This window comes from Phlebotomus papatasi, chromosome 2 (genome assembly GCF_024763615.1).
Source record: "Phlebotomus papatasi isolate M1 chromosome 2, Ppap_2.1, whole genome shotgun sequence".
Taxonomy (NCBI): Eukaryota; Metazoa; Arthropoda; class Insecta; order Diptera; family Psychodidae; genus Phlebotomus; species Phlebotomus papatasi.
Window position 1 is genome coordinate 28,779,589 of NC_077223.1, and position 13,403 is coordinate 28,792,991.

The 13,403-nt window shown below is 34.7% G+C and overlaps 2 protein-coding genes across 9 annotated transcripts in view; one reads left to right on the forward strand and one right to left on the reverse strand.

Annotated features, from left to right (window-relative positions):
* Positions 1-2,808: 2,808 nt before the first annotated feature.
* LOC129803365 (uncharacterized protein CG1161) lies at positions 2,809-3,832 on the reverse strand. The gene is made up of 4 exons (XM_055849850.1): positions 3,646-3,832; positions 3,452-3,570; positions 3,148-3,388; positions 2,809-3,086 (listed from the first exon to the last, which is right to left on the reverse strand). Exons 1-4 carry the CDS (start codon positions 3,700-3,702, stop codon positions 2,934-2,936), a joined length of 570 nt encoding a protein of 189 aa, XP_055705825.1. The 5' UTR covers positions 3,703-3,832; the 3' UTR covers positions 2,809-2,933.
* A 56-nt stretch (positions 3,833-3,888) lies between these two features.
* LOC129803334 (disco-interacting protein 2) overlaps positions 3,889-13,403 on the forward strand; it is a 146,091-nt gene continuing 136,576 nt past the window's right edge. For 4 of the 8 annotated variants that reach the window (XM_055849805.1, XM_055849812.1, XM_055849811.1 and 1 more), the window contains exon 1: positions 3,919-4,454. In XM_055849805.1, coding sequence (XP_055705780.1) covers positions 4,373-4,454 — 82 coding nt within the window. In that variant the 5' untranslated portion in view covers positions 3,919-4,372. Of the gene's footprint in view, positions 4,455-13,403 lie in introns of all 8 variants that reach the window. The other 4 variants (XM_055849808.1, XM_055849810.1, XM_055849806.1 and 1 more) reach the window with 2 other exon arrangements.

Consider the following 13,403-nt stretch of genomic DNA (forward strand, 5'->3'; position numbering starts at 1 on the left):
AGAAACGAATAACTCGCAATAGGCAAATTTTACAGGAGAGTGATTTGAAGCTGAGATTTTACATGAAGAGTATAGGATTTTTGAGAACAGGGAAGGTAGAGGGTATAAAGAAGTATCCAAAAAGCGAATAAAATTAAATAAATTATTGCGGCATAATTGTAAATGATATTTATATCTATATTTCGTCCAAACATAATTTTTTGCTCAGATTATGCCATTTGTCCGATTTTGTCTTTTTAGTGTAAAAAAAATATTTTTAACTGCTCGAAGTTCATGAGAGAGCAGTTTCCACAATCGTGTTTTTTTTTCAACTGCTCTCCATCCTGGCTGCCAAACGGTAAGAGATATTAATTTCCGGTCTTCGGTGACCCCGCCGCAAATCAACTTTCTCTATCTTACCCGAATCACCCCCACCCCTTCTATCCCCTCCAAAAACATATTTTTTGACTTCTCAAAAAAAATTGGCTCTTGCGATTTCGTTCATTTTTGGATATGTTTTGGAGGTAGTGCCCGCTCTCTAATCCGGATCGCCGTAATCCGGACGAGTTATCGACGGTTACCTTTAAAATCATTTTGAGGTTATGTATGCATGTGTGTTCAGCAATGAGAATGAATTATCCTGTGAAGTTTTTGTTCAATAAATGAAGTATAATAGCATAGAATTCTCTAATTTTGTCCTTTTAAACTTCCTTAAAACTTTTATTCTAATTCTCGGAAAAAAACCTTGTATTATATTTTCAAGACGTTGAACAAATTCAAAAAATCCATCCGGATTACGAAGCGGGCACTGTAGTCAGTGAACAGTATGTGCATAATTCCGTCAGGTGCTTAATCCCGAAAAGCATAATGCCGCGACTGAGTACTGTTTTTCGCATTTTTTTTCAGTCGTTTGACCCATATAAAATTCAAACGGTAAGAGATATCAACTTTCGGTCTTCGGTGACCCCTCCTCAAATGATATTATCTCGAAGCTAACCTATTTGTCCCCCCCTTCATGCGTTCCTATCCCCCAAAGAATAGGTAAAAAATGAGGTTTTCCTAATTTTGCAAAAAAATGGCCCTGGCGATTTCAATGATATTCAGATATGTTTTGGAGGTAATCCAGCTAAACATTTCGTCCTTAGACACCTTTTACCGGAAAAATCGCCATTTTGAATTATTCAAGGTCAAATGCCTAATTTTCACCCGATTTGGTGAATTAATTAATTAAAAGGTTAATGACTTTTTGAAACCATCTTGAACAATTTTAAACTTCAAGATGGTTTTGAGGTGATTTATAGACAATTTTAATTCTAAAATAATTATATTTGCACCAGAAAAATTTGCGAAAAGGAATATAAGGCAGAGCTCTTTCTCGGAAGTTCGAGCTGTTCGAAAAGACTCGGACGCTTTGCCACCCCTTTAAAAGATATTGCAGTCACATTTATCCAGACATAGGAGAAGTGTGCCAAATTTCGGCCAGCTTCTAATTTCGGCCACTTTGAGTGTAATTTCGGCCATGTAATAAATTAATTAAAATTATGTATGTAATCTTCGAATAGTCAATGAATTCATTTTGCTTTTAAATATTTATTCATTTTAGGTTATATTAACACAAAGACTGTTAAATTTTATGTAAGATTTGAATTTAAATTGCGTTGTAAAAAAGTGATACACGGGACAGATTGATTGTGTTTCTAGCAGTCTTCTGATTTGTGGTGAAGTGCAAAAGGTTTTCCTTCGGTGTTTTTCATGAAAATTGATTAGTTTTCATTAAAGATTGTTTCTGTTTATGTTAATAGTGCATCAATCTTTAAATTTCGGGTGAAATTTCCCAGTTGGATCCTGTATTTCGCGTAAAAATGTATAGACTTTGTGAGCATCTCTGCGGTGAGGTAGTGTTTCCTATTCCGGAAACATCTTTTGCTTTCCTAAATTTCTTATTCATTTTTTGTTTTTGTTTTTTTGTTTTTTTGAATTTCTGAGTCCTACAATGTCCAGAGAAAAAACAACCATCGCTTCTATGAAAATGATTATATGGAAAAGGCCTTGGATTTGAGATGCTACTCTTCAGGTCTTCAGGACAAATTACACGGAAGATCTCGGGGCTTGTGGGTAAAATAAACGTATTAAACTAAATATTAAACTCGTTCCGTATGACGTTTTGAAATTTTCTATCCGTTGCGTCACAAAAGGTGGTCAGAAAAAAGGTGGTCGGAATTTCACTCAAAGTGTCCGGAATACTACCCAAAGCAATGTCCATATTATTATTAATTTTTCAATATTTTAGGACGTGATTTAAGGAAAACAAAGATGATAAACTAGTTTTCAAGGTTCCACACAACCCTCCCGAAAAGGAAGTAACAAAAAATATCAATATGAATTAAAAATATTGCATTTCAAACTGAGGACTTCGGTGCTTATATGCAACTATGCCGAAATTTGGCACACTTACCCTATAAGAAACATTTTACGAAGCTTGTGATCGTACGAAGCATGGCCGGGCACTTTCACGTATCACACAGAAATCTCTCTTACGAATCTCTTTTACAATAAGCTGATCTTGACTTATCAATAGTTTGTATAATTCTATTGAAAGGATATTCTCATGTTTTTGTTTGTTCTTTAAATTATTTTCTAAAAATTCTCAATAAAAAATAAATAATAAAATATTCAGTTTGTTAATTTTGTATTCAAAATTCAAATTGCCTGCATTTAGGCAAAATTTGTGCAGCATATGCTTCATACATCACATTCTTCATTGCAGCATGGTGTGTGTCTTAACTAGACTGAGTAAAGTTGATAAAAATGTAGTCACGCGATAACACATTTTTGGGTATTTAATTATTTATTCAATTATCACCTGAAAATAATGTTCACAGAGAGAAACTTTGCCAACTGATAATACGTGGAGGACAATTTTGTGAAAATAATTGGGAATTAAGCTTTCGGCTCTAATTGAGCATGGTGTGTCGATCGTAGATATTCTTCCTCTGCTCCCTCACTTGGCGCTTCCACTTGTCCTGCTGATGACCCACCCGATTCAGCAAGTCTGTACTCCGGACACCCATCGGATGCGACGAAGATGATGGTGTGCTAGACTCCTCCTGGAAGGGAAAAAGCTTGAGAATCCCTCTAGAAAATTCTTCAGGGAAGGATTTTTCTTACATCTTCGTTGGTGTGCTCCTGATAGTTTGCCTTCACACGCTTGTTCAGGAGAGGATCCAAGCACGAGAGGAAGGCCATGTAGCAGGCCAACAGAGAAATAATCCAGATCACAATGATCACCACAACTTTGATGATTGTGGTATTGCGAATCTCATTTTTGCACTCACACCTTGGACAGAATTCCTGTTCCTTGCCCTTGATCTTGTCACCTACACGCGGAAGGATCACCCCATCGCAGTTGCTGGAACAAAAAAGTGGATCAGAAGGTGAAGGAACTCCCGGAACGAGAGAAAGTCGAATTTACCATTTTGTCGGTGGAACATTGTCGATAATCAGCATACGATTCGTCTCATCTGTGTTATTAAGTACAGAGGAGACACTTGGGCAGATACACTTGCATCTCTTGTCCTCGTAGGACTGAGCCTGTGGGGCGGATTCCCATTCCGGGAGTTAGAAAATTTTGACACAAAAGGTTGCTTCAATTTACTGCGCAATTACCTGACTTTCCAGTGCTAGAAACCCAAGAACAACTACTGAAATCACTTTTATCCACATTTCTTTGGACTTTTCATGGATTTTTGCGGAGAAAATCGAGAAAATTTGAGGGAAAATTGAAGAAAAACAAAAGTTTGTCAATATTTTTTCTCTCCCCACCCCAAACTTTGATATATCGATTGCATGACAGCGATATATCGACAGAGTGACAGCGATATTTTCTCCCGATATGTCAGTGGGAAAAAAGGGCAGCCATTTTTTGAGTCGAGTGCGAAGTGCGAGTTGAGTGCGAGTGCTGTCCGAGGAAAAAGGTATTTTCCGCCCCAGCCAGGAAGTAAATCCGTGCTCAATGTGTGCAAAAGTGTCGGGAAAGGTGGTCTGCTGTGAGTTGTGGTGAAAAGTGAAATGGAGTGTGTGGAAAATCTGTGATTTGTGGTAAATTGCAAAAGTTTTCTTTCTCCTGCACTTGTCTTTGCTACCCAAAATCAACGAAAAATCGAAAAATACAGCGCCACCTTCATCAATCAACTTAATCAACAAAACACTCCAGAGTGTCTTTCTTTTTCATACTGAAAATACCCAATTCCCAAGTGAATTTCCCCAATTTGCAGCCCAGAAAGCCATCTAGGAAGGTTTCTGGTGGATTTTCTGTGGATTTGAGGGTGTTGGGGAGTGTGAGGTTGGGTGAAAATTTAAGTGGTTTGGCGGAGCACAGGAAGGTGGAACGATAATGTCGGACTTTGTGGACTTTTCAACCCTGCCGGAGGAAGTCCGCGAGAAATTGGCTGAATTGGATCTGGAACTATCCGAAGGTGAGTCAAACTTTATTATCAAATGCCCAGAAGCGGTGGAAAAACAGCCGGCAATGTTAGGTGGGTGGGTTTGTAATGCACAGGGGGGAAAATGCCGGGGAAAGCAAATCAGACGGATCAATAATTTGCCAGGAGCTTTTGAATGACACCCTGGAAAATCCTGGTTAATTTACATTTTCTACGAATTCTACATATTTTCTAGAATATCTCATTTACACATATCTCATTCTGACCTATTTTCCCAAAAGCTGAATCTCATCCTCTGATTACTTATACTCCTTATACTATTCAGTGGTACGCGAAAACCTTTTATTATGCAGTCTCTATGGCTTTCCCACCCTGCTGTGACATTTTTTACGGCTATTTTGGAGGTTTTCCTAATTTGTAATTAAAAACAAATATAACTCTTTTATTGCGTCATGATGTGATCAGAAAAGAGTTCAGTGAAAATGCCAAAGAGACAAAAATAGTCTCAGTGTTGGGATTCGTTTTTTTTCCCTCTCGAGAAAATTTCTCCGACGTTGCTGGAAAATGCGTTTTCCAGACGAGATTTTGTAGGATGCTTTTGCACGAGAGAAAGTGACTCATTTGCAACTTTATCTTTGAAGAAGGAAACACTAAATATTTAGGCACTGCATTGTGGCATATCATGTAGGAGAAACCTTTGCAGCTTCGTAATGTTGTAGCTTCATAAAAGTCGATATTTTCTATTTTACTAAATGAATCTAACCCATGGCCATGTTTGCCCAACATTTTACATTTCCTAAAAAAATGAGAGCTTATAATGCCGGCTTCAGACTGGAGGTTTAGCCCAGTTCCCGAAAGTCTCAAAAATCTAAATAACAAGAAATTTTACTGAGTTTTCAAAATCTAATGAATCATTTGCCCTTATAATCCAATCCTAAACAACAATTTTCTAAAAAAAAACCCTGCCTGATTAGGAATTAGGGGAGTTAAGCCAGATGGCTAAGTCTTAGGTCTGAAGCCCGCCTAAGACAGTCTTCAGACTTGAGGTTTAGCTTAATTTCCGAAGGTCTCAAAATCCTAAATAGCAATCAGTTTAATTTTGTTCTTCTAATTCAAATAGATTGATTCCCTTTAATAGTCCATTTCTAAGTCAAAATTTTTCAAAAATTTTCGACTGATAATAATCTAGAAAAGTTAAGCCTTATGGCTAGGACTTGGGTCTGAAGCCCGTATAAGCCTTTTTGCCTAGGTTCAAGAAGTGAAAAACTGGGCCTTCTTAAACTTTAATTTTAGTTTGTAATATTTTATATCAGAGGTGCGCAAAAACCGTTGAAACCGAAAAAACGTCAAAATAAGTTTGTTTAGGTAGCGTTTTGACCATTGACGTACAGTTTCATTTCGCTCCTTGGAAATTACAAGGGGCCAACTCAATCTGACCTATTTTTCAGGAGACAGCATGAAAGATTAAACTTTGTATAAATAATTATCTCATTTATGTATGTTAATAAAAACAATTTAATTCTTTTCTATTTGCATGAGTATTATTATAAATATCGAAACATGCATATTTTTACCTTTCAAAATATGTTTTTTTATGAGTTAGCTCTTTGTCATTCTAAATGATGCGCAAATTTTCATGAAATTAGAATGACAAGGGATCAACTTGCTTGAGTTAGTCCCTTGTTTCACAAAAATTTGAACGATAAATCTATTTTGTGCCCCTTGACTTCAAACAAAACCGCGCAAGCAATCATAAAGAGTAAAATTTTGAAAAACTTTTCTAATAACGAAATTTATTGACTCATATCATCTGAAATTTTATTAAATTCTCTGTCTGAGTGCATTAAAACCTCAAAATCGCCAAAAAGTGAGTTGGCCCCTTGTAATTTCCAAGGAGCGATTTGATGTTTGTTCGGTTTCAAACGGTTGTTGCACACATCTGTTTTATGTATTTTTCATATTTAAAGTATCTTTTTGAAAAAAAAAACAACCTCTACAAGTTATAAACGGTTTATCTGCGTTAATATTTACGTAAAACCCGTTAGCCTGGAAGGGGGTTGTTTTTTGTATTTATCAAAAATTCACAAATATTACTACCTTGGTAGCTTGGGAAAATCGAACTTTTGTAGCTAAGATCAGATTACATTTCCGTCAGTTTCTTGACTAATCCGTCTTTCGACTTAAGCCGGGTAACGGTTTAGTTAGTGGAAAACTGATAGGAATTTAGTTAAATCATTATTTTGGTTATAATAACGTTAACCCTTTAAGAACGAATGGTACACCGGACGAATGGTTTTCCCGGTGGCAGCCAAAATTCCGAAAGCTAAAATCCCGAAAGCCAAACTCCCGAACGCCAAAATCCCGAAAAGGCCAAAATCCCGAATGTTTAAAATCCTGAAAGGGATGAAATTATATGAAGGAAAATATTCAGAATAACTTCCCGAGACACAGAAGATTTTCCTTTGCCTCCAGCAAGCGCGAGTGCAATCGTGGAAGTAGGTATGACACTTTTAAGAATTCGGGATTTTGGTTTTCGGGATTTTGATCGGGACGCGGTTTTCCAAATGTCACAAAAATATCTCTTAGAAAAACTGCATAAAAGTGATTTTAGAATGCATGATACCTCCTACAAAGAATTAAAACAATTATATGAATGTTTCATCTAAATACTGATGTGAAAATTTTTGTATCCGCATATAGTGTTTACGAGGAAAACAAGGCGTACGTAGGTGGACAAATGTTGTACGTAGCTAAGCAAATCGGGACAGCTTTGTAAAAATTGCAACTAAATTTTCATTTTCCTATAGAGGAAAATCCAAAGATTTCCAGGAATTTTGTGAGGTAGGATTACGAACCTAATAAGTAAGAGATCTTATTAACGTAGTGGCATAATTAATTCTGCTTGTGAGGCATTGTCTAAAAAAATCTTGAAACTTGGATTTCATTTTCTGTACGAAACTCCGAGAGTTTCCCCTAACAAAATGGATATTTTAAATTTTTCATAGTTTTTAGACGACGTGAGAGATTTTAGACGACGTGAGAAATGTGTTATTTGAACAGTTTTCCTAATGTTAATTCGAAGGAAGTTCTTAAAAATATTAAGGCCAATTTTCATATTTTATTGTGGGTTTCAAAAATATTTATAATAAATTATTTAAATGATGAAGTACTCAACAGCAAAACAATAGAGGAAACATCTCTGGTATCAATCATACCTTTACCCCTTTAAGGACGATTGGGTCACCGGTGACCCAAAAATGAAATTTTTCCTACGGCCATCTAAAGTTATGTTTTGCTCTTAAAAGTTAGAAAAAGTGATTTTTTCTGACCTATATGGAATCCAGCCGATAACTTGATGCAATAGGTCGAACCAGGTCGAAATTCCGTGTTTTCTCTATTTTTTCTGACCCTTAATTTTTGACCTTCTCGTCCTTAAAGGGTTAAAATATATTATGACCTGTACACACTAATAGAAATTTCTTTTAAAAATACCTTTTAAAAAAAATCCCCCTATCCTTGAAGGAAAAAACGCTAGAATTTTTTAAGAGGCAATTTTTGACGAAAATTGCTTCTTGTGTGTAGACACCATTTAGGAAAAACTGGGACACCACTGAACATGGGGTAGCACCGAACACTATTTTTTTCTAAACTAGTTGGACTATCTTAACCATTTCTTCAGTGGATAAGCAGCCCTATAGTGCCTATAAAAATCCTCCTAAATATCTTTTCCACTGAAGTCTAATATCTGACCGTGGTGTCACAAGATTAATATTAAGAAAAGCCGGAAAAAGAGGTATACAGTATGCAAAATTTCAAATGGAAAATCACGTGTGTTAGAAAGAGTACACTCTAGTGGAGTAATACGATGAGTGAGATATTACTGTTCGTATTATAATTGCTTTCTGAATTACATTACTTTCTGAATGCTTGCCAACTGTGATTCGGTCAGTTTTCGAGCGAAACGCGAGAGAGAGGTATGATAAAATACTTGCTATCTTTTTTTGGCATTCTCGCAGTTCACAAAAGTATTTCTACTTTCCCTGTGAATATTATACCGGAAAGTTATTGGTTCCCAAAGTTTCGAATCTGAAAAATCCTATACCTCTCAGCATGTAAAATTTCAGCTTGATATTGTTCTCCTGTAAAGTTGATCATTTGCGACTTATTTGTTCTATATTCTGAGCCGTCGATTTTCATCATCCTATTTGGCGATAATTTAGTTGAGAATTTCCACTTTTATAACTGGAAATTAAACAAAAATTCCATTTAGAACTTTAGAATAATATTTTTATCGCTTCTGACCTCACAAAAACGTCGTTCCACTAAAAATCTAATTCAATCTCCATATTCGTATTGATCAAATCTCAACCTAATATGACGATGTAAATGGCCTCATTGATTTATTTTGTTCGAATATTTTTATTTTTGACGAAACGGTAAGAGATATTGACTTCTAGTCTTCAGTAACCCTCCATAAACGGATACTATCGATATTACCTGAAGGAATCTTTACCTTTCATCTTTCATTTCTCTCCGTCCCTCTGAAATGCTGTTTTAGATCATTTTCAAAACGGCTATAAGGGATTTTTCATGTTTGAATATGCTTAAGAAGTGCTTGAGCGAATTATTTCTATGGATATTTTAAAGTATATTAATGTCCTCTGAAATTATTTCACAGATCATAATATTTTAATGTTTCCTCAAAGTACAAGATCAAAGCATTTAAAATGGCACATTTCTTAGCCAATTTTCCATTTTGGAAAGGTTTTCTGAATATAAATCAATTTAAATACGAACTGTTAAAGTATTAAAGGGACCAATATGATCTTTATTCACGGAGAACTCTATCTCATTAGATGGAGTATTATTCAGCAAATTATTTTGCAATTTCTTTTGTTCTAAAATCTGTGAAATATTAAGATTTAATATATTTACAAGTTTACTAGCTTCTTATGCTTGTAATGTTTAGATTTATGACTTTTAAATGTGTATTTTTAGTCTCATAAAATTCTTTAATAAATTTCTGCATAAATTCTCCCAATAATAGCTGGTATTCACGAGCGTGACCAGATAAAATAACAATTCTGCTTTTTTTTTGTTTAGAAGGGGAGAGTGTCTTGGATTTATGTGAAGTGGTGTGTTGTACGAGATCATTGGTATTATCATGGCAAAATTTCTGGTTGTAACCGTTGTAACTAAATAACTTCAAATTTTAACAGACAATCACCTTTTAACAGCTTTTCCTAATTAAGTTTTAGTAAATTTGACCTTTTTTTAAGCTTATAGTAGGGTAATTTTTCATATTAATCTAGTATTAAATTTTGAGAAGAAGATAAGTTCTTCGTGGTTTATTTATTTAAACATCTGAAACTGTTCTAAAGCGTTTCTGCATTATCGACTTCTCTATGTATTGGTTTCTGTCTTGACTGTTTTTTCAGTCATTCCCGTGTTCTAAACCACCAAATAGTCGTGACAGGAACCAACACAAACAAAAACTTGATTATGTAGTAGCACTTCAAAACGCTAAAGTGCTAAAAAAACATGTTGATTTTTCATTGGAATAGCACCATGAATCTGTGATAAGTCGAATTTTCTATGATAACTAAAGACTGAATGATCCAGATACCTGAATGCAAAGACTGAAAATTAATCTTTATCCGACGAAGAAGGATCCCTTTTCGTCTTTAATAAATTCAATGTACTTTATTACTCAAAAAAATCAGTTCTGAAATATAATTCTAATGTTGTTCACCAGAGCGCGTATGGTGCTCTTCACCATTCAAAATTCGATTCTTTTCAAAATTATCGTATTCTGCATATAATAATAATGCTGGCACGACATACCATGAAGGCACAAGGCCTTCCCGCAAGGGGATTTCTTAATAGCATTACTATTTTTTCTTGTACGGGATGAGGTTGTCAGTCCCATGCCCGTGGTGTTAAGTGCAGTGAAGCTCACTGGATGTAATTCGAACATCTTTAACGCCAGAAAAATTCCTGGTGACCTAAAGGGGATTCGAACCCGAGACACTTGCTTCATAGAGCGTGTGCTCTGCCACTTGACCCATTTGAGTACTCTAGATAAGTACTCTAGATGAGTACTCTAGATAGTTCTGCAGATAAGTAAGCTAAAATATGATCAGCTGTTGTGAAAATTTTTGGGGATCTTAGACTGTTATAATGATCTGTGTTATAATGTTATAAACTGATCAAGACAATGAGTATAGGTATTTTCTTCAAAAGTCGCAATTTTTAATACATTGTTTAAGTAAATTATGCACAGTTGCAGTAAATAAATTACAGAAAAAAAAATTAATTTGATAATTAACTTATGTGATGCCGTCTAACGGAAATTCTAATGCTTAAGTTTAAGTACTTCCAGAGATAATAAAAGATTTGTAAATGATGGATTTACAATTTAAATGTGCTTCCACCATAATGAAAATATGCTCAATGCATCTCCCATCAATTTGTCGTGAAGGGAAATTGATGTGAAATTTATTTCCGGAAATTCTTATTTGTGATCTTGTTCACCTTTTCTCCAAACACTGTCAGCTGTGTTCTCTGGGTGAGGGCATGGAAAGTTAATAAAGATGGGTTTTTTATTAACAATCGCACTAATTGAAGATGGAATATTTATAGAATTCTCATCTGTTTGGTGTTTTTGTTCATTATTATTTGATCTGTCGTGACTGGATGATAAGAAACATCTGCCTTGTGGCTTTCTCAAACATTTCTTCAAGGTTCCCTCTTTTGCTTTTGCTGGCTTTTCCGTCAAATTGACGTGCTATCTCTATACCCAAAAAAAAAATCCACACCGTGGCAATTGATGGGGCAACAACTAAACGCAAAAATCAATATGAAAATTTTGCCAGAACGGAAAGAATTTTTGAGTGGTGTGCATCATGAATTTGTTACTCATAATGTTGTGGACGTTACAAAAAAAAAGATGAAAAGAGAGGTTGTAATCCTCAATGGATTTACGGAAACTGCAGTTTATTCAGAGAATTGAAAATGATTTCATATTAATGTTGAAGTTACTTTTTTGCTATTTTTTTCTGGGAAATAAACTGAGGTGTGTGTTTATTTGAAGTCTTTCCCCCCAAAAAAAAAGTACAGTGATAGCTGATACGAATTCCTGTGAAATCTATATATTTTCGTTTTAACAGAATTTTTTACAAGGTTTTCTTCTTTTTCGTTGGTTTGCTGACCTAAGCCATCAAATATTTCTTTCAATTTGAAACTCAATGAGAAATTAATGAGTATACAATTTGATCTGCACGAAAAAATTACTTTATTGTACTTACAGTGTTTTTTTTTAAAGAGGTAATTTCGATTATTACTCCTCAAATTCGACCAACTAAAGCAACTTTCTCACCTGGCTAAGTTAAATATGTGTGATTGATTGCAAAGTATAAGCCAGAGACAAAAAAAAGACTCACACAAAACATAAAAACTTTCTCTTCACATGTTGCGATAAGTTTAGGAGTTAATAAAATTACTAATTCCTTATCATTTTACTGTGACTGAGGGTTCAATTGCTCTGATGTGTTTTTGTGGCTATTTTTGGTGGCTAGAAGAGCTGCAAAAGAATGCCCAGAGGAAGATTGAGATGAAACGGGAAGAGTGTGAATTTAAAAAGTGTCAATTGGTTAATTGCTATAAATTGGTATCAATGAGAGATGTTCAACTGAATTTGCATTCATAATGCCGTGAGGCATTTCGAGATAGTTGTGAAAACGTTATTTTATTTATTTATTTATTTTTCTAATCTAATGCAATGGTTAATATTTTTACTCATTGCACTTGTGGGATTAATATTTAAATTAAAAAAATATTATATTTGAACGTTTTATGACTGAATGAGTTATCTTTATTGATACTCGAGGGAAAGATTATTATAGATTTATGTATGAGCGTGAAAGTTTTTTTTTTTAATTTTCAAAACGTTACATAATAGACAAAGTTATTAAACCAGTCGGTCCAGAAGGTTATAAATTATATTCACTTAAATAATTATATATTGACTATATTTTTATCTAGGAAATTTTGTACATTTCTCTGTCTTTCCACTCGGTTTGCTCAAAGTGACTTGAATTTCTCTATTTTTTGTAACTTCTAAAGGGTTTAAATTTTTAAACCTGAGTTCGAGCAGTAAAGTTCAATTTGCTCAGTAATGGCTCGGGCACACCTTTTAGATCAGGAAAATTTCATGAAGTCGAAATTCGAAACCCTTTCTTTCTCACATATTTTGCATATGACTATCTCATTCTTTCGCATACCAAATTCGATTGAGCTAAATTGAATTTGGAGTGATGCTTAAGAGAAGAAGAAGAGTGCGAGAGAATGAGATAGACATATGCCAAACATGCGAGAAAGAAAGGGATCCGAATTTCAATTTCATGAAATTTTCCTGATCTAAAAGGTGTGCCGGAGCCATAAAAACTTTAATTTTAATCAGAAGAAAACTAAATCCTAAAGCCTATAGTAATGAAAAAGGGGTGGCAAAGCGTCTCAGACTTTGCAAAGTACTCGAACTCGTGACATAAATGCCGTTTACCGGTTCTCAACCGTTTTGAACCGATTCATAAAGCACTCAAAAGATCGTACAAAATTGTTTTAAATAGTAATAAAATTGATTTTCCGACAAAAATTACTTTTCGATTCTTGACCAGTTCATTACCGGTTCACAACCGATTTAAACCAATTTATAAATTATTCAAAACATTGCCCAAAATATCTTAGGACTGGAGTAATTTTATTGAGTTTCGAATAAAAATTAGTTATCAGTTATGAATAGGCTTATCACCGGTTCATAAACAATGGGAATTGGTTTATGATTGTCAAGAATTCCAAGACCTTTCCAATGCGCTCAAATATGATACCAGACGATTGAGAAATACGCTCTTTAGAGCCTTTTTAATCCTTGACCTTGATTAACCGTTATTAGGAATGTCCGCCAGGGTAATCATTAAAATATAT

Bases quoted from the DNA above. Each gene is read 5' to 3' on its own strand.
- LOC129803365 (XM_055849850.1), bottom strand. From the start codon at position 3,702: ATGTGGATAAAAGTGATTTCAGTAGTTGTTCTTGGGTTTCTAGCACTG. The intron at 3,571-3,645 runs GTAATTGCGCAG...TCCGCCCCACAG, and splicing joins TTCTAGCACTGGAAAGTCAG to GCTCAGTCCTACGAGGACAA. The intron at 3,087-3,147 runs GTAAGAAAAATC...TTTCCCTTCCAG, and splicing joins AGGAGCACACCAACGAAGAT to GAGGAGTCTAGCACACCATC.